Source organism: Salmo salar, chromosome 04, assembly GCF_965601325.2.
Source record: "Salmo salar chromosome 04, fSalSal1, whole genome shotgun sequence".
NCBI classification, from domain to species: Eukaryota; Metazoa; Chordata; class Actinopteri; order Salmoniformes; family Salmonidae; genus Salmo; species Salmo salar.
This window is the reverse complement of record NC_138294.1, coordinates 43833801-43854416: the sequence shown is the minus strand read 5'-3', so window position 1 is coordinate 43854416 and position 20616 is coordinate 43833801. Positions and strand designations below refer to the sequence as shown.

Genomic DNA, 20616 nt, shown 5'->3' with positions numbered 1-20616 from the left:
TGTTGATACGACAATGTGAACACAACTTCGCCAAATAGATTCTTGCATATTACAATTGTATAAAGGGGCGAGACGAGAGGGAAAGGCCTACGGCAACGAGAGAGAGAGAGAGAGGATGAGAGAGAGAGAGAGAGAGAGAGAGAGGGAGAGCAAATGCATGTGTGAGAAAACGCTACAGAAATCCAATAGTATAACCTCTGTTTGAGACGCAGTAGTGGCCAGTGAAGGACAGAGGAGAAAATCAATAGGAACTGATTTGCAGAAAGAGGGGGATTGGGTGGAGATGAGGGGAGGGGGAGAAAGAAAGGCGCCGGGAAACAGAGACAGGGATCTCAAAAGGAAAGATAACAGAATCGCTTTCATCAAAATGTGACAAATCCGAGGCTACGGTATGGGACACCTGATGGCTGTCTATTTTCATCAAACCGTTAAAATACATAATTAATGCGAGGTAGAGGTTAGCGAGTGGAGGGTAAATTAGCTTTTTTATTGGGGTGCTTTGAGTGAGACTCACTGGAGGTTGTGTGCATGTTTAGGGTGGCTGCACATGGATGAGAGAGATCTTACCTCCGGGCGACATGGATGAGAGGAGGCCGGGTGACAATAGGCCGTGGACACTGTGGGGAAGAAGCCTGGAGCTCTCCTGCATCGCTACCCCCAGGGAACGCTTCGGTGGGCGGCCAGGCCTGGAGCTACAGAGACGGGGAGAGAAGGAGAGGGGAAGAGAGAGAGAGAGAGAGAGAGAGAGGCAGAGAGAGATATATATTACAGTCAATACACAGCAAATGATCTACTATTTAAATCTCTATCACTCAGACCACATAGGCTCACAGTGAAAGAGTCCATTGATTCCTCCATTTTCAATGGATTTTACATTTCTCTAAATAGCATGAGTGATATGAGAACTGTATCAAATTGTCTAACATTTAAATTGACAACAATAGACACTAGGATAGAGTGGGAAAAAACCCCAAAAAAGAATGCCGAAACCCACCAAAAAACTAAAGCAATTTACATATTTCCATGACGATTGCTAGTCCAATTTCTATGAATTTTTATTGTGGTCCACCAAACGCACTCGACCAGCCTTTAAAACCCAAGAATTGTACTTATTATTTTTCAAATGATATTTCAAGCCTTGTGACACCTCAACAACATGTAGTGATTACTCTCCTCCTCTCATCACTCACACCAACATCTGTTTGCGTCCCCTCCGCAACCCACCGCCCCTCCCCCCTCCCTGTCCCACTCTGGGGGGATTAGACAGAGACGGCAGGTAGACAGAGATCCACTCCACTGATAACACTGGGGACTAACACACACACACACACACACACACGCACGCGCACCACACACACACACACACACACACACACACACACACACACACACACACACACACACACACACACGCACACGCACACGCACACGCACACGCACACACACAGAAAGCTTGATAATGATCACCTCAAAAACATATGCCTTGAAGTGCACAGGGGGACATTGCATATTCCAGCAAGGCCATATCTGATAAGGGGTCGCCAGCGTGCAGACACATTGTTTCCAGGGTTTGGTGTCTGATGGTGTAAAATTAGACTGAGATTCCTTCCCCCTGGGGCCAGGAAGTAAGAAACAAGTGAAAACTTTCCTTAGGTTACACAACCCCTCTCACACACACATTCCCTTCCTTACTTTACCCAACAGTAGCCTCTTAAAGGGTGTACTAGACTGATAGGGCGCTTCTGTCGCAGAGACACGTATGTGACAAGGGGCAGGAGGGAGGGAGAAAAGTGCTCAAAAAGAAAAAAAATGCTAATTTTAGCGCCGTATACGTTTGGCCGGCGTCCAGAAACATTAACTAAAGAAGTGCTGTGTAGTTGTTTCTTTATGTATTTCATTAATATTGCAGTGGCAACAAACACAAACAGGACCACAGAGCAATCAGCATACAAGTAAAAGGAGGGGGGTGTTCAATATAGGAACAAATCAGAGTAGTCTTCAGAGACGTGGTTGGACGCGAGTTGAAAAAGCAACACTAGACGCTCCAGATGCCATTACACTTGGCTGGCCTGGGACTCCGCTTTACAGGATAAAAGATGTAGAGCGGACTTGAACGGAGAACAGAGAGAGGACAGAAAGAAGAAAACCCGGAGAGACAAATGGAAGGCTCTTATCAGTGTTCCAAACAGAGTGTTGCCATTAGAACAAAGCCCATTCGCTGTGAAGCGTCCGTCTCTCTCTCTCGTTCGCCGTGCCCCCCTCTCTCTGTTCAACACAAAGGCGTTCACTCACAAGCTGCCACAACAGTCCATTTTGATTCAGCTGTTTGTTAATTCGCCTTTAATGTCTTGTCCTGCTCTTTTCTCTGGCCAGTATATTCTGTTTTAAGTATGATTCACCTGAACATACACAGACAAGAGTAGCCAAGGACTCCAGACTGGAGACTCCAGACTTGGAGGAGTCACTCACCTCAATAGAAAATGAAGCAACTTTTTTATTTTTTCTGTCAGTTAAAAAGTAACTTATAAATATTGACATGGGTCAGTAACACAGCCCTGAAATGGAGGTGTTTGTCAAGACACAGTTGATCTGTACTTCACCAGGAAATGACTCAGCGGTACACTCACAGGTTTGCCGCTACTGTACCGTAGGCTTTAGTGTGTTCAATATACACCACTACAGCACAGCAAAACTACTCAGCTCTGCTACAGTAACCTGACTCCACTGTGTGTATTATTCGCTGTTGACCGGCCTGCAATTCCAATCGATGATAAACTCCATGTGACCCTCACACTGTTACACCAAGGAGGTGGCGCCAATGATCACAGTCCCCTATGGACACACCCTCAACCTCCCCCCCCCCCCCCCCCCCATCCTCAGATTCCCCCCCCCCCCCCCCCCCCCCAGCCATGCCCCTCATGACTTGTTGGCTGTCTGCATGAGCTGCACCTCGGAAAATGCAGAGCCCTACGATTGTCACTTTACTAATCCAATTAAAAACTATGACCAGCCAAGCGTGTAAAAAGAAGAAGAAAAAAAAAGAACAATCAACATTAATCACTTTTGCGGTTGTAGTGAGCCTGTTACAGGAACCGCTCAATGAAGTTAACTGTAGTGTATCAAAGTCAGCCTTGCTTATTGCTCCGCACAGTCTGCAGGGCCCTGTCAGCTCACGATAGCGCAGGGCCCACGGTTTTTAAACTGCGTAATTAAGGCACTTTGGAGGTTCCAGGTTTACAGTCTTTATTTATTTCATCATCATACATTCGAGATTTTTTTTTAACAGAAGGTTTGTGGGTATTTCATTTGAAACCAATTCAAATGCAGATATACTGTACATCAGAGGCATCATGTCCATAGTGGGCACAAGGGCACGTACCCACTCAGATTTTTTCAAACGGAAATAAAAAATATATTATATATATGTACAGTACCAGTCAAAAGTTTGGTCACACCTACTCATTCAAGGTTTTTCTTAATTTTTTATATTTTCTAGAATAATAGTGAAAACATCAAAACTATGAAATAACACATATGGAATCATGTAGTAAACAAAAAAAGTCTTTAAACAAATCAAAATATATTTGAGATTTTTTTTAAGTTGCCACCCTTTGCCTTGATGACAGCTTTGCACGCTCTTGGCATTCTCTCAACCAGCTTCACCTGGAATGCTTTTCCAACAGTCTTTAAGGAGTTCCCACATATGCTGAGCACTTTTTGGCTGCTTTTCCTTCACTCTGCTGTCCAACTCATCCCAAGCCATCTCAATTGGGTTGAGGGCTGATGATTGTGGAGGCCAGGTCAACTGATGCAGCACTCATTACTCTCCTTTTTGGTCAAAAAGCCCTTACACAGCCTGGAGGTGTGTTGGGTCATTGTCCTGTTGAAAAACAAATGATAGTCCCACTAAGAACAAACCAGATGTTATAACGTAATGCTGTAGTAGCCATGCTGGTTAAGTGTGCCTTTAATTCTAAATAAATCACTGACAGTGTCACCAGCAAAGCACCCCCACACATCACACCTCCTCCTCCATGCTTCATGGTGGGAACAACACATACAGAGATCATCTGTTCACCTTCTCAAATTTGGACTCATAAGACCAAAGGACAGATTTCCACCGGTCTAATGTCCATTGCTCGTGTTTCTTGGCCCAAGCAAGTCTCTTCTTATTATTGGTGTCCTTTCGTAGTGGTTTCTTTGCAGCAATTGGACCATGAAGGCCTGATTCACACAGTCTCCTCTGAACAGTTGATGTTGAGATGTGTCTGTTACTTGAACTCTGTGAAGCATTTATTTGTGCTACAATTTCTGATGCTGGTAACTCTAATGAACTTATCCTCTGCAGCAGAGGTAACTCTGGGTCTTCTTTTCCTGTGTCGGTCCTCATGAGAGCCAGTTTCATCTTGAAAAATTCTTGAAAATCTCTGCATTGACTGACATTCATGTCTTTAAAGTAATGATGGACTGTTGTTTCTCTTTGCTTATTTGAGCTGTTCTTGCCATAATATGGACTTGGTCTTTTACCAAATAGGGTTATCTTCTGTATACCAACCCTACCTTGTCACAACACAACTGATTGGCTCAAACGCATTAAGTAGGAAAGCAATTCCACCAATTAACTTTTAACAAGGCACACCTGTTCATTGAAATGCATTCCAGGTGACTACCACATGAAGCTGGTAAACAGGAGTTACTTAGAAGAATCTCAAATATAAAATATATTTTGATTTGTTTAACACTTTTTTGGTTACTACATGATTCCATATGTGTTATTTCATAGTTTTGATGTCTTCACTATTATTCTACAATGTAGAAAATAGTCAAAAAATTAAGAAAAACCCTGAAATGAGTAGGTGTGTCCAAACTTTTGACTGGTACTATACAGTACCAGGGCCAAGGTAACTCAAAGCATTTACATTATATTTGATTATTTGACTCAGCTGTGTGGTGCTAGGGAAAAAAACAGAACGTATACCCAAGCTGCTCTAGAGTATCTAACATATCTTTGCTCCGTGGTGCACCTTGGAAGGAACCACTGGAGAATGAGAGAGTTTAGTGATTAATTTAACATCTGAAAAATGTATATGTATATAAAAAAATATGATTTTTTTTCAGATGTTAAATTAATCACTAAACTTTTAAGCCCACATTTTATCGTAATTATTTATAAAAAGATCTGTCAGCTGTATTTTGCGGAGGGGCAAACTGACTGGACCAGACAAAGAGTACAACCCCCCCCCCCTCCCCCCCCCCTCATTCTCCAGTGGTTCCTTCCAAGGTGCACCACGGTGCAAAGATATGTTAGATACTCTAGAGCAGCTTGGGTATACGTTCTGTTTTTTTCCCTAGCACCACACAGCTGAGTCAAATAATCAAAGCTTGATGATGACTTCCTTATTTGAATCAGCTGTGTGGTGCTAGGGCAAAAAACTAAACCTGCACCCTTTGGGGTCCCCGGGACCGAGTTTGGGAAGCACTGCTTTGTGCGTGCAGACAGTACCATCAGTGGAGGAGCAGAGAAAGTGCAGCGAACCACACAGCGTTTGATTTGATTTCAACTGCCAGTGATGGGCAGGACTTGCAGGAAGTATGTTTGTAAATTAATTTGATCAATCTATATAGCCTATTGATTCCTTCTTGATGAACAAATATCATGTAAATGCTTTGTTGTTTCTCTATAATACTAGCCACCTAGCAATTTTATTAAGTTGGCTTTAGCTAGCCAGCTATTATTGATAGGTTCCCAATCTCCCAAGTAGCTACCAAGCCATTTCAGGCTATCATTTAAGTTAAAGTAGTTTGACTACCTTAGCTGGCATGCATGCTGGCAAGGTAGATAGACCTTAGAAAATACAGAAATCGCTTTGATTCTTGGGTTATGATATTAAATACCAGTCTGGAAGTTGTACTAAAATCCTAAGGCATAAAGGTTCTTAAAGAATCAATGTGGATCATTCATTAAAATGACAGATGAACAGGTATAGAGGTATGCTTAGATAACCTATGCGGGAAAAATATATATATTTTACACAGAATTAGGCATAATGATTGTGGCTCTGACTGAAGGAAAAACGTGTTTCATGTGTTTGAAAACGTAAAAATTCTCTGAATTCCGGAAGGGAATCCATCCTCACATACTTTGTGCACCCTATAAAATAATGGGAGCATGACACCCCTGCTGTACATACTCACATACGATCCTTTTTTTTCTCATTTGGATGCTCTGTCCTTTTTTCTTCTTCTTTATTTTTTTCTCTCCTTGAGTTACCTTGGCCCTTAGCATTCTCTATGAAGACAGGGTTGGGGAAGGACTTGGCCCTTATCATTCTCTATGAAGAGAGGATTGGGGAAGGACTTGGCCCTTAGCATTCTCTATGAAGACAGGGTTGGGGAAGGACTTGGCCCTTATCATTCTCTATGAAGACAGGATTGGGGAAGGACTTGGCCCTTATCATTCTCTATGAAGACAGGGTTGGGGAAGGACTTGGCCCTTAGCATTCTCTATGAAGACAGTGTTCGGGAAGGACTTGGCCCTTATCATTCTCTATGAAGAGAGGGTTGGGGAAGGACTTGGTCCTTATCATTCTCTATGAAGAGAGGATTGGGGAAGGACTTGGCCCTTATCATTCTCTATGAAGACAGGGTTGGGGAAGGACTTGGCCCTTATCATTCTCTATGATGACAGGGTTGGGGAAGGACTCGGCCCTTATCATTCTCTATGAAGAGAGGGTTGGGGAAGGACTTGGTCCTTATCATTCTCTATGAAGAGAGGATTGGGGAAGGACTTGGCCCTTATCATTCTCTATGAAGACAGGGTTGGGGAAGGACTTGGCCCTTATCATTCTCTATGAAGAGAGGATTGGGGAAGGACTTGGCCCTTATCATTCTCTATGAAGACAGGGTTGGGGAAGGACTTGGCCCTTATCATTCTCTATGAAGAGAGGGTTGGGGAAGGACTTGGCCCTTATCATTCTCTATGAAGAGAGGGTTGGGGAAGGACTTGGCCCTTAGCATTCTCTATGAAGACAAGGTCGGGGAAGGAATTGGCCCTGAGCATTCTCTAGGAGAATGCATGCACTTGAAAATAATAGAGAATGAAGAGACGTGGCTTCACAAGCTGGCCTTACATGTACGTCCAAGTACATGTAATTAACTTCAAATACGATAAAGATATTTATTAGGCTATCTATTACTGCTGCCAACTTTGCCAAAGATACAATATTAGGGTTAGTAATTTGTCTAAACGCCCACAACCACCTCTAAATTCACAGATGAAGGTGTTGTAATACAGAGCAGGCCTACTGGATATTACAGAACGACGAGATATGTTATTCATGTATTCTGTCTTGTAATTATGGCCTATGTGAAAAATGGAGGTCCCTTCCACCTGTGTCTTCCATCATAAATGATGATGGCATAAGCAGAACACCTGATACTGAAGAGGAAACCAATTAACTGGCAAGAAGATAATTAGCTAAAATGACAATTTCATTTTTCTGATGTGCTCACTGCAATACATTTCTTACTTAAATAAATGACCGTTTAAATCAAATTGGCCACCACTTCCCCATAGCATTAGAGGGAAGTTCCTCTTCGGGCCTATAACGTGTAGACTGTTCTACCCGACTTTGTTGTGAGCCTAATAACGCAACAACAACAAACAAACAACAAAAAAAAACGATGAAGATAACATTAGGTCTGGTGTGTGTATCCCAAAAAGAGAGGCTCTTGAAAAAGCATTAATTACCAGAACGTTCCGATAACGTGTGGACATTTCCGGAGAGGAAAAGGGGAATTAGAAAACAAGATGGCGGAGCAGGAGCGGGGCAAGGTTCTGTGGGGTTAGTCCAGAGAGGCAGAGGCAAAGCTGCATGCAGGTCACTGTATCCCCCCCCCCCCCCCCTCCCCCCCCCTCTCCCCCCGCCAGCCAGAGAGTTGGCTGAACTGGAAACCCTGTACTGTTGAAACCTCTTTAGCAGATTAACCAGACATTTCCTCCAACGTCTTAAATGAGAGAGGGGGGGAAGAGGGCTTCCTTTAGAGGGTGGATTGTTTTCCATACACATAGCTGATTGTTGAAGAAAAGGAATGGAAATAAAGGAATGGATGTATTTTTTTCTTTTGGAGTCACTGACTCATTCCCCTCTCGCGCACTGGTGTCATTTTCTTATGCGGGTGATTGTGCGCTAACTTGGCCTTTTTCCTCTGGAGACTAGAACTGTTTTCTTATTTGGCTCCCGTTTTACTGAGCATTGTATCCCTGCGATCCTTTCCTAGCTGCCGGCAGGTGCTTCCTTGTATAAGGACTGACTGAGTCCAAGAACAGGATCTGCATCAAAGAAAAGGGCCTAAATGAGGTGGATAATTACAATTCTGCAGAGCTAGCCCCCCGTGTAAACCCCCATGCTCGGCTTTAGCCATGGTGGTAGAAACTTGGGCTGGTATTTCATCAAACCGGGAACTGTGGATCAGTTTTCATAGTGCTCAAAATTACAAAGACAATGTTTTTGGAAAAAGTCTATACTCATGTATTTTGCATTATTATGAAGTAGTTTTTATAGTTTTTCAAAGTGTTTAGTTTCATTAAAAAAACGTTAACCATATTCACAAAAATGACACAAAAAAGCGAAGTATGATTTTGTCAAAAAATCTAATTTGTATTTCATTTTATATTGACAGAGGGGTTCAAAGAAAAAAGGTGGAGTCACATTAACCCTCTGTCCCGCCACATTTTTTTGCCTTGACGTTCCCCCTGCCTACCATGCTCTAGAGTACTCAGCTACTGTCGGTGGGTGCTCAGTACTGCAAGAGCACCTGACACCCAGGTGCCCTCCGAGCATGAATACTGTACTACAAACAGCCTCATTGGTGGGCATAATGCCCACTCCTGCTGCTATGCACCTCCATGTTTGCCCTCTCTGAAGCACACACACACACACACACACACACACACACACACACACACACACACACACACACACACACACACACACACACACACACACACACACACACACACTCACACTCCTACCCCTACGCCCCTAGAGGGTCCCAACGGGCTGAAGGAACAGATGGCTGCGAAAAGTCATTCACACGTTCCAGCACGTTCCACTCACCAGAAAAGAAAAAGCCTGTCAATGCACTCGTCCCTACCAATCACTCCCCTCAACTCTCAGGTGGTATAACTGTGCCTCCCGAAGACTACTTAAAGTGGGTTACTAAGCACTTTTTAGTCCAAACGAATGTCGCAAATGTGCCCTTGTCGTTTTTTTTTCAAAACGGTTCGTTAAATATTCATAGTGATCGGACACCTGCTCGTCTGCGCCTGTGCCTGGGTTACCCCTGGCACTCCAGGAAGACTGTCCTTTCATATGAGTGATGGCTCCACCCACTCTTCTCAATGACAAAGGCCACAGTGTGTTGGTCAATATCTGCCATGGCACCATGCTGCACTAACTACTTGTGTTTGCGTCGAACAAAGACATTTCTCTTACACAAAGTGGAGACAGGGAGGGGGAAAGGTGGCGGGAGTCCACAAGTCCAGAAAACTTGAACCGCAGGGGAGAGAAGGGTGGGGTGTGTGTGTGTGTGTGGGGGGGGGGGGGGCAGTGTGAAAGGGTTGAGAACAGGCTAAACAAAAATCAGATTTAAATTTTTTAATGGGAAATTGTTTAAAAAACAACAAAGACGGCAGCCTGCAAAAAAAAAATGGTACAAGTCAGGGTGCCTTTGAAGATATTTAATTAAAATCTAATCCTGCATTCTTAAAGGCTCACATAAATTAAGCTGTCAGTCAGGAGATTTATGCATTCACATTTGCATATTGCATACAATTCATCAATTACTCATGTTTGAGAGGCCTGCGTATCCCAGGGAGAGTGGCTGCCAGTGTGCCAGCACAGTGAGAACGAGGGAGAGACGGAGAGCGGGAGAGGTGGGGCTGACAGTACCCAGGAGAAGTCAGTCTCCATATGGCCACACACTCAACCAATACCGCTGAAACCTCCCCATGCCCATCCCACATATGGAAAAACTACTAGCTGGGCAATGCATGTAACCTGAAAAAGCAATGTGTGATTAAAATGTTATACTCTATTAGTAGTGTACGATGAACCCCATGACCACTACACTTGCTCAAAAAAGGTATAGGAAAGAAGGACCTGATGCCTCGTTTCGACTCAGCATTGTAATTATCGTTCATTACTAGAATTTTACCCGAAGAATATCTAGGAGTTTACCATTAACAAGCCCTTTGCCCTCTGCAAGTCCATGGCCGGACTGTGAAATACAAACGCTGCACAAACCATCCGCAGCTCTGTCACAAGACTTCGACGTGTAATAACTGCAGCAATAGGAGGCCTCGTTCAACGTTCTTGACGACACGCCGTGCACTCGTGGTTACGACAGCTCCTACGTTCCCACATGGATAGCGTGTCGAGAACAAACTGAATTCAGAAAGAGTAACCCGTTGTAGTATAGACTAGAGCAGGCTTTTATAAGTCACACAGCCCCTCTCTCTGAGGTCCCAACCTCCACATCTCCACTGCAGCTTGACAGCTCCTGTTCCCACGTCACACAGACAGACATCCTGCCAGCCAGGTCTCTCTTCTATCACCAGCTCACATGATCCTGTCTGCTGGAATAAAGGCATCAAGGCAGACAACTCTAGATGGACATGGACAGTCCCTACAGTTTAAGGAGCCAAACAGACAACCACAGAACAATAGGTTCACAGTACATATGTATTGCTATCAAAATCGAATCAACTGCGTGAATTTTGCTCGTGGCTTTCGAAACCAGGGACGTTTTATCCCCGTAAACACCAGTGTAAATGAATCCTCTGATGTGGGCCAAGCCTGCTAAATGCTACACGTGTGGAAATAGAAATCCGACATGGGTAGCAGGGCCAAGGTCACACCAAATCCATATGCTGGAGGTACTGTCTTTTTTTCTCTTTAATCATTTCATCAGCTATTCAATTGAATGTCTGAAGCAATTTAATATCAGTAGGATTAGAGCGGCCTATTGCACATTTGTCGTATTAAGAAGACGGCCCAGCAGAGTGACGGCTTTGGCTTTGACTAGGCCTTCTCACAGCCAATCCAGTCTCAGGCGCAGGCCCCAGTCCCATTATCCTGATTGGTGGTTGTCTGACACGCACACTGTGGAAGGTGATGAGGACCTGGGCTCCCAAACAAACACAGAGCCCGTCCCAGTGCCACCCATCCACGTCACGGTGGTGCGTGACGTGAGCGTGGGGCGGCGGCCTCCACCCAGCGAGGATTACTTCGCTCCGCAGGAGCGTCTCTCTTCACATTAGCCTCGTCTATAGTTAATGAGGCCTGCATATTTTATGATTATTTATCCAGTCAAAGGCGACATGGGAGACAGGTTTCACCTCAGCATTGATAGCTCCACCCCTTCCTGGCCTTCTGCTGACTAGCCAAGCTGCTGACTGGGTGTGGTAACGGAGGGCCAGCAAGCCACTGAGTTTAGAGACCTGGGTAACAGGATTAGGATTCCCTGTGTCTCGGGGGGTGCTGCCACGTCTATGGCCAATTAACAGTACTGCAAAAGAGTGCTAAGCGGCGTGTATTGTACCTGGGGGTTACTGGTGCAGAGACTTTGGAAGCGCCAGGTTCATCTATGTTCCCTACGCCCTTCAGTTTGCACCCAGAAGCATGCGGCAGCGCAAAGCAATACGCCCCATGTAGCAACAAAGCTTTTGTTCTCCGTTATTATTAACAGAGGGAATTCCTGCTTGGGTTTTTATTAAAAAAGCTGGTGTGAGAGGGATCGTGAGACCATATTCAGGAGGTGAACTCCCCCCCTCCCCTCCACACACACACACACGGTGCATCCATGGCTGAAGCTGAGAGGGGTGGGTATCCTATCCCTTCTGCTGAAGAGGATCCTCACAGCACTCACAGATTTCTCTAAGTGCTACCTCGGACTGACACCGTGCAGCTTTTAGCTTAAGTAACCAGCGCTTATAATTTTCCTGAGGCTCAGCACTGGCACTCGTGGACTACTGATGGTATTGAATAAATGTCAAAAGTCTTCCCTCCTGCTGTCTCTGGGCTCAGGGTAGGGAGGTGTCATTCCCTCTGTATTTATAGGAGGGGGAGTTTGTTTGTGGCCCATGATCTTTCTCCATCAATCAAGATGGAGACGCAAGTCACAAATGTATCATCTGATTGCACATCGGACCTTTTCACACCTCTGGCTGTGAAAACCACACACACACACACACACACACACACACACACACACACACACACACACACACACACACACACACACACACACACACACACACGTGGAAATATACAAACTGAATCTGGCAAAGGGTCCGATGTGCATTAGGTGCCACATAATAATCAGTTTGAATTATTTGAGAAAGATTTCTGCGTGTTTTGTGTGTGTGTGTTCAGAGAGAGAGAGTGAGGGGTCAGTGGAGGGTTTAAATCCCCAGTGCCCAGTGGGACTGACACACCTCAGGGGAACAGCCTGCCCTCCCTCTCCTCCTAAACTGTGCTTGACCCTGGGCCCAGACCTGCGCAGCCGCACACACTTTCATCTCGTATTAATAGCCTCCCTCAACACTTCTTTTCCAGCTCACTTCCCCCTTTCATCCTCCCTCCGCCACTCTCCCCTCCCTCCCTCTCTCGGCCCACCTCCTCTTTTCATCTCGCTTCAACGTGGCTCTCTCCTTTTCTCCTTCTCGCTGCCGTTCCCAGTCTCTTCCTTTGTGAGTCCATATTGACAGAGTTTAGCCTGTGACCGCCTGCTTTAAACAGAGCAGACTCTCATTAGCTGACAGCATGACAGAGATATGGCACTATGTGGCTACTTTATAAATAGCCAAGGCCTGATAAACTGTGGCCTGCCTTTAAGTGCCTGTTTTCAGGGTTAGCCTTGACAGGCTACATGTGGCACAGATCTGAGGACAGTGTCCGCCCTCCCAAATGTGAGCCGCACCTGTCTGACAGCTTGGGACGACTTCTTATCTGTGTTCGTGTCGTGGAGGGTCGGAATTGGGGGGTTTGAACTGCGTCAGAAAGCGCACACACAAACGCAGGCAGGGGCCTGAAAGATGTTTGGGATTACAGAGAAGATTGTGTCTTTAATATGCCATTTCTGGCCCCTCTCTGGCCGCCACATTTTACACTAAGGGGAGAAAGTGGCCCTTGCCATTGCAACTCATTCAGAACAGACAGGATGGGACACAAAGTGTCAACATTGTCCCTCTGAACTTAGGGGGGCCCCTAGTCTGAGGTCAAGCAGGAAGAGAGATGTCCCCTCATCTGTGTGAAAAACACAAGCTTTAGAAAATGAGAAGGAGAAGATAAATGTTTTTTTTATCAGTTCAACTGTAGAATAAACCGTAATATGAGGTTAACGACCGTGCTCCCATCTGAAAGTCACTGATACACCACAGTCTGTTCTCATTAGTCTTTACACCCCCACCCCCCCCCCCCCCCCCACCCCCACACACACACACACACACATTCACGCTACACTACATCTAAATATCTACTAATAGGCTTTAAATAGGTTAATATCACAGGGAAAACACTGTTTAGACGTTAACCACTATCTCCCCTTGCTTCTCTCTCCCTCTCCTCTTTTTCCATCTCTATCTCCCTCTCTCTTTCTCTCCAGTCTCAAGGTTCAGATCCCACTCAATTAAATTAGATCTGCTTCCCGTAATTCTGCCACTCAGAGCGCCAAAGCTGACAGCAATCTTTTTTTTAACGTTTTTTTTTTTTTGTCGCGCGTCCCCTCTGCCCTCGTCTTTGTGGGAGCCGCTGGGAGGATGAAGCAGGGGGGAAAAAGGGATTCCATCTGACACGGAGGATTGCGAGTTTGCCTTCAGACAATGGTGGGTGCTGGCACTCAGCGGCGAGGATTAAATTCCCTGACATTATCAACCTGTCTGCTGAACTGTTCGGAGGGCGGCAGAACAGGATTCCGTAAATGGCAACAAACCCTCCGACTCTCTGCGTCTCGCGGAGGATTACTGTCACTCAGTTCAAAATGGAGGAGTGAGGGGGGGGGGGGGGTGACTTTCTCTTATTTATTTAATATCCTGCACTGTAATCTGTTTCAAAACAGTGTTGGAGAGAAAATGTCATGGGAAGATGTAAACACTGAGGGCCAGTGGCTCTTGTACCTACAAACAGACTCAATTCGTCACTGAACAGCCACAGTCCTCTCCAAGTCAGGGCTTCCGAACAAAACACTTTTTTTTTCACCCATCTGTGTTGTTTTGCTTTTTTGCACTCATGTTTTTTTTTTTGTGAACACAAGATTATTACAGATAATACGTGTCTGAAGTTCCCATGAGAAAATATGTCAGTGAGTGTGAGGATTTCTTCTTTTTTTTTGTCAGTGTGGTCTGCTCTGCACAGGGAGCATGTTCTGCAACCGGATGAATAACAAGACATGAAAACAAAGCTGTTTCAATAAAACAACATATGGACTTGTAAGGAAAAGACAGTCTGTTGGGATTTCAAACTACAGCTGAACTTTAGGGACATAGTCCCTACTAGAAGAGGGAGATATGTGTAGTCTGAATGCTGACGGGCTGGGCTTTGATCTCCAGAGCGCGTAGTGTGTGAAACCACCTGGACCTAGGGACTAACCAAGCCCCCCCACCCCCACCCTACCCCACCTGTGGTAACAAGGAACCTGACAGATTGGCCCATCCACAGAACTGAAACAGAGATACCATTCACAGTACGCCGGGGGGGACACTTCACTGACCAAGGGTGACAGATTACGAGTCCGCATCACCCCCCCATCTCCATTCCTCCTGTGCTGGTGGCAAACCTGGAATGAATAAATTGCCAGATTAGCATGGGATTAGAACGTGGAGTATCTGATGCGCTGCGACCTGGAGAGCACAAGCCAGGGGCCATGGGGCAGGATTTGTCACTGTTTACAAGGCAGGAGGTCAATGGTTAAGGGTTGAGGGGGGTTAAGACTCATTCGCCCGATTGACACCACTCGTTAAGTTATTGAGTTATTCAAACGCCAACTGCTCCTGTGTTTTGCAATTCCAAGGGACACTTCACGCGTACAAATTTGCATTCAGGCAATAGCTAAATACCTAAATTAATCCCCTACCCCATATTTGGAATCGTAATGCATTTGCGAGGTCTCAGGGTCACTCTGACCCCATACTGTTTCAAACAAATTGCAACAGCCTGAGTTGATTAAATGCTTTTGATTCCTCTAACAGCTTACACACCATTTTGAGAGGTACTGGGGGAAAATGGTGATTTGTATCAAAGGCCCATCCGCTCCCCAGAGATAGGGACTAGCAGAGGACAGAGGGATATAGCAACACAGATACTAACTGTACTGTACAGCTAGAAAAAAAAAACACAAAAAAACACCACCTAGCAGAGAAAATACCTATTGTTCTGAGCGTACAACTAGCCATCTGGGTGGGTTATGGAGTGGCCATCATCATGTGCCACATAATAAGGAAGCAGGCAGAATAGACAGACTGTTACAGGGGGGATGGCAGCCTGCTGATATGGCATGCTGTCAGGTAGACAGCTCATAAATCATTAATCCACAACATGGTGCTGCTGATGAATCCTCTTCTCAGTCCTCAGGCCTTTACCCATCATGCCTCTAGTATTGACTCCCATTTTCCTCCATATGTTTTGGGAAACAGCGCTATGACAACAAAGGGTGAGCTGGTGCCTGTTTCAGGAGCCACTCAGAGGCAGATTAGTGAGCCCTGGCTGTAACAGTCGAGCCTCTCTCTCTCTCTCTCTCTCTGCCCTCTCTGGCACGTCAAACATCTCTGTTTCTATGGGTCACCATATCATCTTCGCTATTCCTGCAAACTACAGTCAGTTGCCATGCATGGCTATTAACAAGGAGCTATGACATCTGTACTGGATTTCTGACATTTATGGGGATCCTAGACTGGATCTTATCAACATACTGTGCATGAGGAAAGTGAAAAGTACTGTACGGTTAATCTCGGTTAACCCACAACTAAAATCTTGCGTTTAAAAAGTCTGTCCACGAGAGATTACTGTACAGTAAATGTACAACATTAACCCATTACACATTACTACGCGACATCATTCCAAGGGTCCCAATTTCAAGTAAATTTCAAGTAAAATGTCCTTTTGAGTGACCCTTACAATGTACCGTACATAGCTGCTACCATTGGTTCATTCATACGGTGTATTAGCAGTGTGCCAATAGGATTCTAGCCCTCCTCAGTTCACGTAAATAAAGTCACTAAACCCCCTCTCCCACTTAGGTAACCATGGTAATATTCATCTGATCAATTTCCTGTCATTGCCTGTGCATCCTGCTAGGCCATAAACATTCATTAGCCATGCTCGGACACTCACTAACGTGTTGGGCCAACAGATTTAAAAGCGCACGCAGGAACACACACGCTCCAGGAGACATGGCCATTGGATTGTTTGTCATGGTTCACAAGTCCCACAATCAAGTCAATAGGCCTACGATGTGGTGGCTTAAATTAGAGATGTGTGACACGTGCATCGGCTAGGTATCAGCAATTAGTTGCAAATTGCCCTCATCTTGTGTACAGAGTAATATTACACATTATTAATACACAACTCAGAGGGTCTCTAGCCAAGACTGGGGAACCTAAACATTTACAGAATAAAGGACAAATATAAGTGATGCTGTAAATAATTGAGTAAATGCTCTCTTTCAGGCATTAGAATTAGAACTGAGTTGATATCTTCCCATATCATGTTCAATGATGAGAAAAATGCCCCCAGATGAATATAATACAGTGCCATTTCCTAGGTTATAAAACATGAAGCATTATAATAGAGGAGATAAGCCACTTTCTCATCTCGCCCTCGATTAAGCAACACTTCCTTCTCCATAGGGTACCCATTCCATGTCCTGATACTGCATTGATCTCTCACATCAGCGTAGGATCAGGATATATCTCTGTTTTACATGCTAAATGACACGTCCTCCAGCTGAGAGCAGGGTGGAGGATGGAGGAGGAGGGTGGAGGATGGAGGGAGAGTGGAGGAGGAGGGTGGAGGGAGAGTGGAGGAGGAGGAGGAGGGTGGAGGGAGAGTGGAGGAGGAGGGTGGAGGATGGAGGGTGGAGGGAGAGTGGAGGAGGAGGAGGAGGGAGAGTGGAGGAGGTTGAATGGAGAGTGGAGGAGGAGGGTGGAGGATGTCGGATGGAGGGAGAGTGGAGGAGGAAGGTGGAGGATGGAGGCTGGAGGGAGAGTGGAGGAGGAGGGTGGAGGATGGAGGGAGAGTGGAGGAGGAGGGTGGAGGATGGAGGGAGAGTGGAGGAGGAGGGTGGAGGGAGAGTGGAGGAGGAGGAGGGTGGAGGATGGAGGATGGAGGGAGAGTGGAGGAGGAGGGTGGAGGATGGAGGGAGAGTGGAGGAGGAGGGTGGAGGGAGAGTGGAGGAGGAGGAGGGTGGAGGATGGAGGATGTAGGGAGAGTGGAGGAGGAGGAGGAGGGTGGATGAGGAGGAGGGTGGAGGATGGAGGGAGAGTGGAGGGGGAGGGTGGAGGATGGAAGGACAGTGGAGAAGGAGGGTGGAGGATGGCGGGAGAGTGAAAGAGAAGGAGGGTGGAGGATGGCGGGAGAGTGAAGGAGAAGGAGGGTGGAGGGAGAGTGGAGGGGGAGGAGGGTGGAGGGAGAGTGGAGGAGGAGGAGGGTGGAGGGAGAGTGGAGGAGGAGGAGGAGGGTGGAGGGAGAGTAGAGGAGGAGGAGGAGGGTGGAGGGAGAGTAGAGGAGGAAGGTGGAGGGAGAGTGGAGGAGGAGGATGGAGGGAGAGTGGAGGAGGAGGAAGTTGAATGGAGAGTGGAGGAGGAGGAGGAGGCGGGTGGAGGGACAGTGGAGGAGGAGGGTGGAGGGAGGAGGGTGGAGGGAGAGTGGAGGTGGAGGGTGGAGGATGGAGGGAGAGTGGAGGAGGAGGGTGGAGGATGGAGGGAGAGTGGAGGAGGAGGGTGGAGGGAGAGTGGAGGAGGAGGAGGGTGGAGGAGGAGGGTGGAGGGAGAGTGGAGGATGAGTATGAGGGAGAGTGGAGGAGGAGGGTGGAGGATGGAGGAAAAGTGGAGGAGGAGGAGGGTGGAGGGAGAGTGGAGGTGGAGGGAGGGAGAGTGGAGAAGGAGGGTGGAGGATGGAGGATGGAGGGAGAGTGGAGGAGGAGGGTGGAGGAAGAGTGGAGGAGGAGGAGGGTGGAGGATGGAGGGAGAGTAGAGGAGGAGGATGAGGGAGAGTGGAGGAGGAGGGTGGAGGGAGAGTGGAGGAGGAGGGTGGAGGGAGGGAGAGTGGAGAAGGAGGGTGGAGGATGGAGGGAGAGTGGAGGAGGAGGATGGAGGGAGAGTGGAGGAGGAGGAGGGTGGAGGGAGAGTGGAGGGGGCCGGTGGAGGGAGAGTGGAGGAGGAGGAGGATGGAGGGAGAGTGGAGTGGAGTAAGAGAAGGAGGGTGGAAGAGGAGGGTGGAGGGAGAGTGGAGGAGGAGGAGGGTGGAGGGAGAGTGGAGGAGGAGGGTGGAGGAAGAGTGGAGGAGGAGGAGGGTGGAGGGAGAGTGGAGGAGGAGGGTGGAGGAAGAGTGGAGGAGGAGGAGGGTGGAGGATGGAGGGAGAGTAGAGGAGGAGGATGAGGGAGAGTGGAGGAGGAGGGTGGAGGGAGAGTGGAGGAGGAGGGTGGAGGGAGGGAGAGTGGAGAAGGAGGGTGGAGGATGGAGGGAGAGTGGAGGAGGAGGATGGAGGGAGAGTGGAGGAGGAGGAGGGTGGAGGGAGAGTGGAGGGGGCCGGTGGAGGGAGAGTGGAGGAGGAGGAGGATGGAGGGAGAGTGGAGTGGAGTAAGAGAAGGAGGGTGGAAGAGGAGGGTGGAGGGAGAGTGGAGGAGGAGGAGGGTGGAGGGGGAGTGGAGGAGGAGGAGGGTGGAGGATGGAGGAGGGTGGAGGATGGAGGGAGAGTGGAGGAGGAGGGTGGAGGATGGAAGGAGAGTGGAGAAGGAGGGTGGAGGATAGAGGATGGATGGAGAGTGGAGGAGGAGGAGGAGGGTGGAGGGAGAGTGGAGGAGGGGGACGGTGGAGGGAGAGTGGAGGAGGAGGAGGATGGAGGGAAAGTGGAGTAGGAGGAGGAGGATGGAAGAGGAGGAGGGTGGAGGGAGAGTGGAGGAGGAGGAGGGTGGAGGGAGAGTGGAGGAGGAGGGAGAGTGGAGGAGGATGAGGAGGAGTGTGGAGGGAGAGTGGAAGAGGAGGAGGATGGAGGTAGAGTGGAGGAGGGTGGAGGAAGAGTGGAGGAGGAGGGTGGAGGATGGAGGATGGAGGGAGAGTGGAGGAGGAGGATGAAGGGAGAGTGGAGGAGAAGGAGGGTGGAGGGAGAGTGGAGGAGGAGGAGGGTGGAGGGAGAGTGGAGGAAGAGGGTGGAGGATGGAGGGAGAGTGGAGGAGGAGGGTGGAGGATAGAGGATGGATGGAGAGTGGAGGAGGAGGAGGAGGGTGGAGGGAGAGTGGAGGAGGGGGACGGTGGAGGGAGAGTGGAGGAGGAGGAGGATGGAGGGAAAGTGGAGTAGGAGGAGGAGGATGGAAGAGGAGGAGGGTGGAGGGAGAGTGGAGGAGGAGGAGGGTGGAGGGAGAGTGGAGGAGGAGGGAGAGTGGAGGAGGATGAGGAGGAGGGTGGAGGGAGAGTGGAAGAGGAGGAGGATGGAGGTAGAGTGGAGGAGGGTAGAGGAAGAGTGGAGGAGGAGGGTGGAGGATGGAGGATGGAGGGAGAGTGGAGGACGAGGATGAAGGGAGAGTGAAGGAGGGTGGAGGGAGAGTGGAGGAGGAGGAAGGTGGAGAATGGAGGGAGAGTGGAGGAGGAGAGTGGAGGGAGAGTGGAGGAGGAGGGTGGAGGGAGAGTGGAGAAGGAGGGTGGAGGATGGAGGGAGAGTGGAGGAGGAGGGTGGAGGGAGAGTGGAGGAGGAGGAGGGTGGAGGGAGAGTGGAGGAGGAGGAGGGTGGAGGGAGAGTGGAGGAAGAGGGTGGAGGATGGAGGGAGAGTGGAGGAGGAGGGTGGAGGATGGAGGATGGATGGAGAGTGGTGGAGGAGGAGGGTGGAGGATGGAGGCAGAGTAAAGGAGGAGGAGAGTGGAGGGAGAGTGGAGGAGGGTGGAGGGAGAGTGGAGGAGGAGGAGGGTGGAGGGAGAGTGGAGGAGGAGGAGGGTGGAGGGAGAGTGGAGGAGGAGGAGGGTGGAGGGTGGAGGGAGAGTGGAAGAGGAGGAGGATGGAGGTAGAGTGGAGGAGGAGGGTGGAGGGAGAGTGGAGGAGGAGGAGGGCAGAGGGAGAGTGGAAGAGGGTGGAGGATGGAGGGAGAGTCAGAGGACAACAAGGTGAAGGTCACTGAGCTGAGTGGAACCTCTGTCCCTGGAGACACACACACACACACACACACACACACACACACACACACACACACACACACACACACACACACACACACACACAGCCTGTTTTTACAGGGCCACAGGTCTGTGGGTCACCCCCCCCACACATACAGCCTGCTTTTACAGGGCCACAGGTCTGTGGGTCACCCCCCCACACATACAGCCTGCTTTTACAGGGCCACAGGTCTGT

General features: G+C 48.1%; 1 protein-coding gene across 1 annotated transcript in view; it reads right to left on the bottom strand.

Annotated features, from left to right (window-relative positions):
- dacha (dachshund a) overlaps positions 1 to 20616 on the bottom strand; it is a 128924-nt gene that overhangs the window by 64527 nt on the left and 43781 nt on the right. The window contains 1 exon segment of the mRNA XM_014195978.3: positions 568 to 692. Coding sequence (XP_014051453.1) covers positions 568 to 692 — 125 coding nt within the window.